General features: G+C 40.8%; 1 protein-coding gene across 1 annotated transcript in view; it reads left to right on the top strand.

Moving 5' to 3' along the window:
- Window positions 1-13,270, top strand: part of LOC124132596 (zinc phosphodiesterase ELAC protein 2-like) — a 53,742-nt gene that overhangs the window by 26,007 nt on the left and 14,465 nt on the right. Inside the window, exons 10-16 of the mRNA XM_048392514.1 lie at window positions 1,726-1,777; window positions 3,342-3,492; window positions 4,208-4,447; window positions 5,452-5,567; window positions 6,294-6,384; window positions 7,686-7,824; window positions 9,435-9,583. Of these exons, the coding sequence (XP_048248471.1) occupies window positions 1,726-1,777; window positions 3,342-3,492; window positions 4,208-4,447; window positions 5,452-5,567; window positions 6,294-6,384; window positions 7,686-7,824; window positions 9,435-9,583 (938 nt within the window). The remainder of the gene's footprint in view (window positions 1-1,725; window positions 1,778-3,341; window positions 3,493-4,207; window positions 4,448-5,451; window positions 5,568-6,293; window positions 6,385-7,685; window positions 7,825-9,434; window positions 9,584-13,270) is intronic.

Here is a 13,270-nt window from a genome sequence, read left to right as displayed (position 1 = left end):
AGCACTAGCACCCCATTCTCATTGCCTTCTCAGCACTAGCACCCCATTCTCATTGCCTTCTCAGCACTAGCACCCCATTCTCATGACCTTCTCAACACTAGCACCCCATTCTCATGACCTTCTCAACACTAGCACCCCATTCTCATTGCCTTCTCAGCACTAGCACCCCAGTCTCATGACCTTCTCAACACTAGCACCCCATTCTCATGACCTTCTCAACACTAGCACCCCATTCTCATTGCCTTCTCAGCACTAGCACCCCATTCTCATGACCTTCTCAACACTAGCACCCCATTCTCATGACCTTCTCAACACTAGCACTCCATTCTCATTGCCTTCTCAGCACTAGCACCCCATTCTCATGACCTTCTCAACACTAGCACTCCATTCTCATTGCCTTCTCAGCACTAGCACCCCATTCTCATGACCTTCTCAACACTAGCACTTCATTCTCATTGCAAGAGAAAATTCTTCATGCAAGAGGAAAAGGTTTAAAAATCCATCCTCATTGTCTGGCCATTGCTCCACCTAACACCCATGTCAGACCTGAGACAGGGTATAGTGAGCTTATGCATGATGCTGAAACGCTGTTGTAAGCGTCACTGATACCACAGAATATGAAAGTTAATGGGGTCAAAAAGAAGTTCCTTCAGAATACCAGTCTTTAATAAACATGGCCTCTATATTTGAAAGATCAGTTAGCCCATTACACAGTCATGCATGTATTATTTTGAAATTTAATAAGCAATATGGGTGTGGTGTGTCTAATAACATCACATTTGCTTTTAGAGTATGTTTGTTTTGGCCCTGCTTTGACATTTCACTGGGATGCATGCCAAAAACTTATAGAACAGCCTCTCAGAAATCAATGAGTTTATTACTGATCACATAAGTTTGAAATATAAAAAAACCCATTCAGGCAAGCTAAAGAATCTCATGGCTGTATCTTTTTATTTATCAGCATCTTGGACCCGAGAAGATCTGGGGTAAAATAGGTCTTCAGCAACCCATGCTTGCCATAAAAGGCGACTAAGATTCGACAAAAGGGATCGGGTGCTCAGGCGCACTGACTTGGTTGATACATGTCATCGTGTCCCAAATGCATGGATTGATGCTCATGATGTCAATCAATGGATCGTCTGGTCCAGACTCAATTAATTTTCAGACCGCCGTCATATAGCTGGAATATTGCTGAGTGAGGCGTTAAACAACAAACAAACAAAAACAAATATCACACCTTGTGTCTGATTGTCATGTCAGAAAAAGACAATAGAAATACTATTGTTGAAGAAAGGGACACAACTCCAGGCAATTAGGTTTTAATCTGGAATATGTTAGAAGACTGGCACTGACTCCTTTTAACATGTTTAATTTCTTCTCGTTCTTATCAGTTTTGCCCTATATTTATCCAGAAGTGGGGCGGGGGATATTGCAACGGAGTGTGAATGTCAGTCCTACCGTCCGTCTGCTTCTCAAAAGGGACAACTTTTCTCAAACAGTATTTAAGTCAGAGAAATGAAATTTTACACACTTATTTTACTGGTCATGAACTCAAATGAGTTTGAAAATTGGTGTCATCAATTCATTTCTTTACAGAGTTATGGCCCTTGCTTCATGCTTTCCAACTCAGTGCATACTGTGTTCAATGGGGACGCATGCTTATGTAAGAGATACTTGTCAAGACTTGAGTTCGGCATGTTGCTTTTATTCAGTATGTGTTGTCAGGTTCATCCAGATCAGGTCTTAAACCCAGAGGAGAAGAAACAGCAAATACTGGGTAAGTTTGATTACAGTGTTCTCTGCTGTGAAATTGCAGCACTGCTGCTCTCGGGACGAAATGTGGCATGTAACTTCACCATCACTCCCCAATGACGTCATTACTATAATCTTGACCGTGACTTTAAACCCTACTTCACCTCAACCAATGTGTTAATTGTTAAAGACATGATTCAATTAATTCACTTTTCAGTTAAATACAATTAATCAAATAATGAACATAAATCTTGTCTTTGAATGACATGCATGTATCTCAGCCAAATATCAAATAACCTGTATCTACAACGTAGACACAACTTATGGATAACAACTTCTTTAATTACTGTTAGGACGACGTTTCGGTAAAGATCCTTACAGCGGTAGAAACTAACATTTATAGTTGACTAGAGTTAACTGATAATGATAACATATAGCAAAACCCTTAATAATGGAAAATTTGTGCTAGTCGTTTTGATACCTTAACTAATTGGCAGTTTGGCAAGGACTATAGGACTTGTGCCAATTTCTAATGCTGCCTTATACCGTTGTCAAGCAAGAGTTTTGGTACAGATCCTTATACTGTTGTCAAGCAAGACTCTTGCCATCTTCACAGGGCAAGAGAGTTAACTGACTTTAAAAGTCCAGTTTCCACCCTTGCCGAACTAGGCTTGAATACCTGGGCTCAATCATAGTGCCACCAGTGACTATTACAAGTTATGTCCCTTCTAAGCCTCTCCTGTGGACCAAACAGATTCCACCCCTCTTATCACTTGCATTTGCTTCAATGACGGCACCCAGTCAAGATGATCTGATCAATAATCAAGATCTATATTGTGATAAAACGGGTCTCACATCGCGAAATGCATCAAATCACGTGAGCACCTTGATTAAAAACATGAAAAGATTTGGAAAATATCTGTTGAGGCCAAGTTGGTGGTGCACATGCTTTGCAAATTCTGCAATCGACTGAAATCTGCACGACAGTTAACGAACCGCATTTCGATTCCGATGCGAGATTTTTATTGGACTATGCATTGAGTCGTAGTCCAGCCAGAATGTAACTCCATAATACCAGCCTAGTTTCGGCAAGGGTAGAAATTGGCCTTTTATAGTCAGTTAACTCTCTTGCCTCGGGAAGATGGACTCTTGCTTGACAACAGTGTGATTATCTGTACCAAAACGTCCCGACCCGTGAAGATTCCGGGGTAGAATAGGTCTACAGCAACCCATGCTTGCTGTAAAAGGTGACTATGCTTGTCATAAGAGGTGACTAACGGGATCAGGTGGTCAGGCTCGCTGACTTGGTTGATGCATGTCATCGATCCCAATTGCGTGGATTGATGCTCATGATATCAATCACAGGATTGTCTGGTCCAGACTCAATTATTTACAGACCGCCGTCATATAGCTGGAATATTAAACAACAAACCAACCAACCAACCAACCAACCAACCAACCAAAACGTCCCCCTTACAGTAATAAAAGAAGTTGTTATCCATAAATTGTGTCTACTTTGTCATCTGTCAACTTCTAAGTAATGTCTATCAAACAATTCAACCTGTGCCTCCTGTCTGGGTTGGTGACAGTTGTGGAGTGTCCACACACTGGGTTCCTGGCACCACTGACGTCCTGCTCCCGACTACAAGAGCTGCAGAGTTCCGACAGTGTGGAGGTGATTGTGCACATGTCCCCAGCAGACATCATACAGACAGAGCACTATCAACAGTGGATGCACAGGTCAGCCCACTAGTACTTCAGTGCAGATGAAGCCTTTTGCTTGTTATTGGTTGCTTTCCAATATTTTGGCCAAAATTCAATGGTAGGGGTGGGAATTTTGTTTTTGATTTTAAACTTTCAAATTAATGTACTATTTATCATGTTTATGAATGAAAAACAAACGTTTTTTAACTTGGGGGGACATTGACTTGGTGTTGGTATGTGATACTAGTTGCAGCTGATTAAATCATCTTTACACACCTCACATATTTGCAAGCACAAGTTAAGGAAAGTTAACAGTCGTAACACAGTTTTGTTATGTTGAAAGGGTTTATTAACCAACTTCTAACAAACAAAGGCCTTATATCTATAATTGCAGACAGCCCTCAACTCGCATATTGTCACTGAAATGTGGTACAAGACATGGCTGTGTCTAAAGAAGATAATATGAGATTTTGAAATTGTTACCTAAATGCAATATGTGAACATCCAAAGAATACTCAGAGGATGATTTTGAACGGAATGATCTTTCAGTTAGTATTTTGTGTACTTTTCCTTTGGGTCATTGGGTAGCCCAGTGGTTAAAGCGTTCGGTCGTCACGCCGAAAGGCCCTGGTTTGATTCCCAACATGGGTACATTTGAAAGTCCATTTCTGGTGTCCCCTGCCATGATATTCCAGGAATATTGCTTAAAGCAGCTTAAAAGAAATACTCACTCACTTTTCCTTTTGAATAGATTTGGATCGACTACACAGCATATTATCATCAACAGCACCAACTCGGATGTTTCCCATCTAGAGCTGTATTCAATACAAGCCAAGTTAAACCTACTCCATCCCACAATATTCCCGCTATTGCCTCAGTTCATGGCTCCGACACAGCCTGGAGTGGATGATGCATCAGATTCTCACCCATTCACGGTCAGGGGCCACACGTGTCTCAAGTATCAACTGCGGCCAAAGAATGAACTCTGCAGGTACATGTTGATTGTAAGAGATGGCCAAGGAATTATGGCCAAGGACTTTGTGCATCCAACCAGTCTCATTGGCGGATCCGACCCGTGAAGGTTTGGGGTAGAATAGGTTTTCAGCAACCCATGCTTGTCACAAAAGTCGACTATGCTTGTCGTAAGAGGCGACTAACTGAATAGGGTGGACAGGCCCACTGACTAGTTTGATGCATGTCATCATATCCCAGTTGTATAAGTCAATCCTCATGATATCAATCACTGGAATGTCTGGTCCAGACTCGATTATTTACAGACCACCATCATATAGCTGGAATGTTACTGAGTGCGAGGTTAAACAACAAACAAACAAACAAAATCACTTGAGGATCCAGAGGGAGGGGCACAGGGTGCCTCCATCCTTTTTAAGACAACTTGCGTGTCAATCTGTGACAACCAGTGTTCTGGGTCTACTTACATTCATCTGAACCATAAACAATAATCTACTGTCTTAAATTTGGAACTACTTCATGTGCCCTGACATACAACACTGTATCTTTGATGATTTGACTGTGAGTCCAGGATTAACACATGTCTCACATCATACTGGCAATCAAGTGAATAATAATGTGTCGTTGAAGTACTTACGATACATGACAGTATGAGTTGTGCTGTGAAAACAAATACTTACCAGTGATATTACAATCCGGCTAAAAATGGGTTGACCATATATTGAAACATCTTTTGCACTGCTGTGGAAATAAATACACTACAAATTCTTATATTTCCATTTTATTTTTTAAGAAGGATGCCAGCATAGTGTTTGAACCAATAGGTTCTGTTTTTCAGTTTCAAGATGATTAAGCTTAGAATACAGGCACAATCAAACCTGTCACATCTGTCAGTCATTTAAGAATACTGCTTATTGTCAGATGATAATTCACTGAACTCTATTTGATGTTATTCGGTATCAAGTCCGTATACATGAAAACATACAGAACAGTAAACACACATGTCCATGCTGTATTTTCCAGAGACCAGTGTTTCCAGCTGGACAGAGAACAGTTTGTGAAGGAGGCGATGGACATGCCCAATGTCCCACAGTTGATAGAGGATGTTAACAGTAGGCTAAAACAACAATCCACAGATGGTACGTTCACTAAATGTGAAATTAGCCATGCTATGCCCAACAGAGTTGTCTCCCTTTTTGTTTCAAGTTCCTGTGTTCGGGTTATGCTCCATTAAAATGTTTTCCCATAGACTTGTATTGAAATGTTATATGTATTTTTAAATAATTAAGCATTCAGCAGCCTATTCATGTACATGTATGCATAATATGGCCTTAAAGCTGCAATAAAGTCACAAAATTTGGCTCGCTTAGCCCGCTCGATTTCCTAGTTCTGGAAGCTAAACCCACCAACCCTATTTAACAAAATGTCACTTACTTAAACATATCTGTGGACACATTCATGATAAATTATGATGTTTAAAAACGAGGGACTGAATTTTGAAAAGTCGTGGTCAGTTTTAGTTACTGGGTGCATGTACATTAAAAAACATACAAATCATACACAATATCATCCAATCACAGCTGGCAGTCTCCCACTGCACATTCTCTACGGAAGCATCTGATCAAGAATATTTCAAGAATTTTAAACTATAACAGGGGGTTGGAGCATCACACAGACATTGTAAATACTCAGATGATGGCTTGTTTTTAAGAGAAAGCTGTCTTTTAAAAGTGAATGAGATGTTTTATAGTTGTTTATGTGATTAGAGAGAACACTATAAATGTTTCAGAAGCATCCGAAAGCCCATAACACTTGCTAGAGTAAGGTTTGTAGGTATGTCATAGTCTGTTTGCTTTGTGTTACAGGATCAAAATACCCAGAGGTTGTTTTCTTAGGTACAGGTTCCGCTATCCCGAGTAAGCCAAGGAACGTTAGTTGTATACTGATTCACTTAAGGTAAGATTTACGCTAAAATCCTGATTATTCATTATATATTCGTATCATTTGATCGTAAACATCATTGTACATATATTAGTTAATTGTAAATTCACCTTACTGAGCGCTGGTTAAATTTTGAGAGCTGTACATAGTGCCCACATTGTAACAGGAAGTGTGATTTAGAGTTGCCTCTCCTTGTTGGTGACATGACAGTTTTGTCCAGTCTTCTGTCTTATTCATGTCACCGTAAATATCAGAAAAATATTAGAAAACATTAGTTAATTCATAATCAATTAACTGCAAGTGATTCTTTGGCATTTAAATCTTTTTTTCTTTTTTTAAAAGAAGTAAATTTAGGCCACACCCACTGACTATTTGCTGTTTCCTGATTGGCTGATAATAGCATGGGCAGTGTTTGTGTTTCATTATTATGCTGAATGTTGTCAATGATTTCGTAGGGAACATGAAGACATCTTTCCCACCCAAAAGATTTTAGAGGGCTATATTTTGCAAACTCTTAATCAGCGGGACTGGCCACCAAGTTGTTGATATTGCCAACCCAACTTTGAGGCTGCTTTGTATCTTGCATTCTCATCGGGTCAGTGGACTGAGCAACGTAGAGAATCAAATTAGCTAATGAAAATCAAGGGCGGGTATTTTGAGAGCGTGAGAACCACGGGAATGGATCCAGAGGTTAGTGTAGGTTTACTGAGATGCGAGCCCTGGGGATATAGAGGATGCAAAAAATGTGACCTACTCTTGAATTTGGGTCATGTCACCTGAGCATGAGACACTCTCTTGAAGTTGATCTTCAAAAATGATGTCAGAGTTGCTGTTCTGTACAACTGGGCTTGGTAGGTGTCACTGAAGACTGGCAAATCTCCTTTCGGAAAAATACAACATACCAATACCCACATGAGTACAATGAGGCCACCTCTAATAATATCCTGAATGTAGCTGCATCAGAGGAGAAAATAAATTTAGAGAAAATTATGGATTTGTTTTACTTACATTTTTTGTCTACTTTGTCATCCGCCAACTTCTAAGAAATGCCTATCAAACAATGTAACTACAGCGATAAAAACTACACATTTACTCCTGGTCTGATCCATGTCCATCCACTGATTGTCCGTGGGTACAGGGTAGCGTTGTAGCCTACTCCTTTATAGCCCTGATGTTAAAACCTCTTGATTTACAATGTCCTTAGATTAAAATGCTCTTGCAGAAATACTCACATGCGCCAGGACTCCCTCGTTTCTAAATGCAAATAAGTGAGGTGCACTGTCCATTGTGAGCATGTGGCTTGTGCTGTTTTGTAGCGAGGAAACTGCTGTCGTTCTGGACTGTGGTGAAGGAAGTGCTGGCCAGTTGTATCGTCACTATGGTGACCTGACCGACGACGTCCTGTGCAAGATCAAGGCTGTCTTCATATCACACATGCATGCAGACCACCATCTTGTAAGGCTGAACTGTGACAGATCCGGGGTAGAATAGGTCTTCAGCAACCCATGCTTGTCATAAAAGGCGACTAAGAGTCGACTAACGGGATCGGGTTGTCAGGCTTGCTGACTTGGTTGATGCATGTCATTGATCCAAATTGCATGGATCGATGGTTATGATGTCAATCACTGGATTGTCTGGTCCAGACTCGATTATTTGCAGACTTCAGTCATATAGCTGGAATATTGCTGAGTGCGGCGTTAAACAACAAACAAACAGAACTGTAACAGTAAAACAGGATTCATATCTGTGCATATTGCAAGAAATGTTTGGGCAAAGGATGTGACCTACTCAAGATTATGAAATAATATATAGACAGGTACAGTTGAAACTTGTGTGTGTCAAATTCTCAGTTGTCTTGAACTCACCTTCTCCTCCCTGCGAGTTCCTTATTTATTTATCGTTATTAATACACAGATCTGTCAAATTGGATGTGTTGAAATCCAGATTGTCTCAAACAGTTCAAAATATAAAATAACGTACACACGCATGCACACAGGCCAGACTTTCAACTTTTAACTTACTTCACACGCAATTGACTGACCTATCATAAATACTCAGATCTCTCAAACAGTTCAAAATATAAAATAACGTACACACACGCACGCACCCACCCACCCACACACACACTGCAATTACATCAAAGGCATGATGCTTTCTAATAACATGCCAATATCCAATCAAGCCTAATCAACAAGCACGCCTTACATCAAAGGTGCATGCTGATTGCTGTACATACACATCGGCAGCAAGTTACTGAAATATTTTCATGCAACTGATGATGACACGTGTGAATTGACAAATGAGTAGAGCAGATTAAGGTTGTTTGTGAATCTATCATGTTATTCAAGCTGTGAGTTATACGATTGTCAGAAGTTAATAAACTTCAGTACGGGTAAGTAACCTGGCTGAGCGATCTTTAGGAAAGAACTCAGTTTTGTCAGTTGAATATCCGATCAGATTTTTCTGCAGCACTATACATGCTCTCATGATTTGTAGAGTGCAGAAACAGGGAAATTCTTGCTACCTCACTTTTATTTACTTTCTTGCCATGCCCAAATGCAATACAGACTGTCATGTGAGTTTTTTTCAATTGTAAATGAATCTGTATTCGTAGTTGATATTACATTTCATCTTTCTAGTTTTTTTCTAAATGGCCTTCTATTTTTGAAGTGTTTGAAACTGTTACGATGTGATATTGAATTGCTTGTGAATTCAAAGTAAATTACATGTATATTGAATGTTCAAATTGATGAATAAATTATGTAAAACAATATTACATGGTACATGTATTTTATTTTTTGTTACTATATGATTATCAATGTTATAGCCTAGTATAAAACCAAAGACGACTAGATTACATTCAATAATCTCTCATAACATGATGTTTAGTTTTTGAAAAATTCAGTTTGTTGGTTGGCGCGAACCCCCAATAACTTGAACTTTCTTTTAGATCCCCATGATTTCGACACAAGGTTTGACTGTATCATATTGTGATTTCTCTTTACTTGTATTTTGTCTTTTGCCTTGGAAACAAACAAGCAAATTTTGACCTGTTTCTTTTTTAGGGGCTCTTTAGCATTTTGAGTGAAAGGAGAAATGTGTACAAGAAAAGAGGCCAGACTTCCCCCAATCTAACTGTACTTGCGCCGAGGTACATGAGACGATGGCTGGAGTTCTACAGCAATAATGTGGAGGCATTCACAGACCACCTAACGTGAGCCTGACTTCACCTTTTCTGTAGATCATCCTTAGCATTTTTTGTATGAGTAGCGGCAATGAGGTAATCTCATGGTTATTGTGTTCTCTTGTCACAACAAAGAAACTGGTTTGATTCCCCACATGGGTAAAATGGGAATGCTTGGAATACCGTGGAATGTTTGTGGTGTTAACATAGGAATGCTGGGAATACCGTGGAATGTTCGTGGTGTTAAAATGGGAATGCTTGGAGTACCGTGGAATGTTTGTGGTGTTCACATGGGAATGCTTGGAGTACCATGGAATGTTTGTGGTGTTAACATGGGAATGCTTGGAGTACCGTGGAATGTTTGCGGTGTTAACATGGGAATGCTTGGAGTACCGTGGAATGTTTGTGGTGTTAACATGGGAATGCTTGGAGTACTGTGGAATGTTTGTAGTGTTAACATGGGAATGCTTGGAGTACCGTGGAATGTTTGCGGTGTTAACATGGGAATGCTTGGAGTACCGTGGAATGTTTGTGGTGTTAACATGGGAATGCTTGGAGTACCGTGGAATGTTTGCGGTGTTAACATGGGAATGCTTGGAGTACCGTGGAATGTTTGCGGTGTTAACATGGGAATGCTTGGAGTACCGTGGAATGTTTGCGGTGTTAACATGGGAATGCTTGGAGTACCTTGGAGGAAAGCTGTCGCTATAAATAGTATCCATACCGCTCAAGCTTCTATGGTTCATGAGACCAGAGAACTTCAGTGTATGCTTGACCAGATTGTTTAATACATGTATCTAAATACGTTTTGCCAGGGCTATGGTAAAAAAATTCCCCATCGGACATTTTGTAACTATCTCTTGAGACCTACAGTGAGTACCCGGGTAGGGCCGGGTAATAGGGGGGTGGGTACCCGGGTAGTAAATTTGGACTCGTCCCAGCCCTACCTATTACCTAGCTGGCTTCCATTTGCCATTCTTTCACCCATCAGTGCTAATTACCCTCAGCCTCCTGTTTGCCCTGTGTCCATTGCCTATTACTACTTATCTATGATAACTTAAGTACTGGCTTCCATACCTTCAGCGCTTATTATCCCCCGCCGCGCGAAAGCGCGAAGCGGGGGATATAGTATTCACGACCGTCCGTACGTCCGTCCGTACGTCCCACCTGTTTGTTGCCGCGATATCTCAAGAACTAAACACTGGATTGTCTTCATATTTGGAACTATGGTGTATATACAGACTCCGCAGACACCAGTCGGTTTTGGTGACCTTGATCCCATTTTCAAGGTCACAGCAGACAAATCTGCTTTTAGAGTTGGAAAACGGTGTTGCCGCGATATCTCAAGAACTAAAAACTGGATTGTCTTCATATTTGGAACTATGGTGTATATACAGACACCGCAGACACCAGTCGGTTTTGGTGACCTTGACCCCATTTTCAAGGTCACAGCAGGCAAATCTGCTTTTGGAGTTGGAAAACGGTGTTGCCGCGATATCTCAAGAACTAAACACTGGATTGTCTTCATATTTGGAACTATAGTGTATATACAGACTCCGCAGACACCAGTCGGTTTTGGTGACCTTGATCCCATTTTCAAGGTCACAGCAGGCAAATCTGCTTTTAGAGTTGGAAAACGGTGTTGCCGCGATATCTCAAGAACTAAACCTCTCGATTGTCTTCATATTTGGAACTATGGTGTATATACAGACACCGCAGACACCAGTCGGTTTTGGTGACCTTGACCCCATTTTCAAGGTCACAGCAGGCAAATCTGCTTTTGGAGTTGGAAAACGGTGTTGCCGCGATATCTCAAGAACTAAACACTGGATTGTCTTCATATTTGGAACTATAGTGTATATACAGACTCCGCAGACACCAGTCGGTTTTGGTGACCTTGATCCCATTTTCAAGGTCACAGCAGGCAAATCTGCTTTTAGAGTTGGAAAACGGTGTTGCCGCGATATCTCAAGAACTAAACCTCTCGATTGTCTTCATATTTGGAACTATGGTGTATATACAGACACCGCAGACACCAGTCGGTTTTGGTGACCTTGACCCCATTTTCAAGGTCACAGCAGGCAAATCTGCTTTTGGAGTTGGAAAACGGTGTTGCCGCGATATCTCAAGAACTAAACACTGGATTGTCTTCATATTTGGAACTATAGTGTATATACAGACTCCGCAGACACCAGTCGGTTTTGGTGACCTTGATCCCATTTTCAAGGTCACAGCAGGCAAATCTGCTTTTAGAGTTGGAAAACGGTGTTGCCGCGATATCTCAAGAACTAAACCTCTCGATTGTCTTCATATTTGGAACTATGGTGTATATACAGACACCGCAGACACCAGTCGGTTTTGGTGACCTTGACCCTATTTTCAAGGTCACAGCAGGCAAATCTGCTTTTGGAGTTAGAAAACGGTGTTGCCGCGATATCTCAAGAACTAATCGCTGGGTTGTCTTCATATTTGGAACTATAGTGTATATACAGACACCGCATACACCTGTCAGATTTGGTGACCTTGACCCCATTTTCAAGGTCACAGCAGGCAAATCTGTTTTTGGAGTTGGAAAACGGTGTTGCCACAATATCTCAAGAACTAATCGCTGGATTGTCTTCATATTTGGTACTATGGTGTATATGGCGGGGGATATTTCGTCACTCTGTGACAAATACTTGTTACTGTAAAGTGTTGGCTTCCATTGCCTATGCTAATCACCTTTCAGCACCAATCACCTGTTGGCTTCCCTTATTAGTTTCTACCCTTTGTAATTTTCCACCTTTTGTTATCTTATTAATTTTGTTGTCCTTACCTGCACACATATATGCTCTCTGCCTCATGGCATTTATTCACCTGATCAAGGAGTAAGCATATACTCTGAAACGTTGTGTTCCTCATAATAAATAAGTTGACATCCATATATCTCTTCCTTATGTTAGTACTTCTTTAAATATTGAGAATACAACTATCCATTCTCTGACTCACACTCTGACTCACTCACTCACTTTGACCTTTCAAAGTTCAAGTGCAGCTAAATGGAGTTGCCATCTGTGTATGTGGTGACTAGGGCTAGGACGAGGCCAAATTTACTACCCAGGTACCCGCCACCCTATTACCCGGCCCTACCTGGATACCCGCTCTAGGTCTCAAAATTTGGGCACAAAATATCCAAATGGGGATTGTTTTACAGCAGCCCTGGCAAAAATTATTTAGATACATGTATAAAACGATTTGATCATGTATACACTTCAGTTGATAGACGCTTTATCCTTACTTGAACATATAAAAGTCAAAACGAATGCCTGCATAGAGTGAGTGAGTGAGTATGGTTTTACGCCGCTTTTAGCAATATTCCAGCAATATCACGGCGGGGGACACCAGAAATGGGCTTCACACATTGTACCCATGTTGGGAATTGAACCCGGGTCTTCGGCGTGACTGCATAGTGAGAAAGAAATATGTACATTAGTTATACTAGTAGTGAAACCATTGAGTTTTTATTGTTAATGTCATCAAACAGTATATAACGTGACTCACCACGGGTCCGGGTAGTCATGTGGGTACCCGGGTCCTACTCAGGACCTACCCGACCCGAGTACCTGAGTTACCCGTCCCAGCCCTAGTGGTGACATAATCAATATGCTGTGTATTGGCCAAAAAAATGAATCGCAATATACTTTGGTACAAGTATCTGTTTTGTTATATATATGGAGC

Source organism: Haliotis rufescens, unplaced genomic scaffold, assembly GCF_023055435.1.
Source record: "Haliotis rufescens isolate VD_foot unplaced genomic scaffold, xgHalRufe1.0.p SCAF_11, whole genome shotgun sequence".
NCBI lineage: Eukaryota > Metazoa > Mollusca > Gastropoda > Lepetellida > Haliotidae > Haliotis > Haliotis rufescens.
Note: the sequence above shows the minus strand (reverse complement) of the source record. Positions and strands in the feature narration are given on the sequence as shown.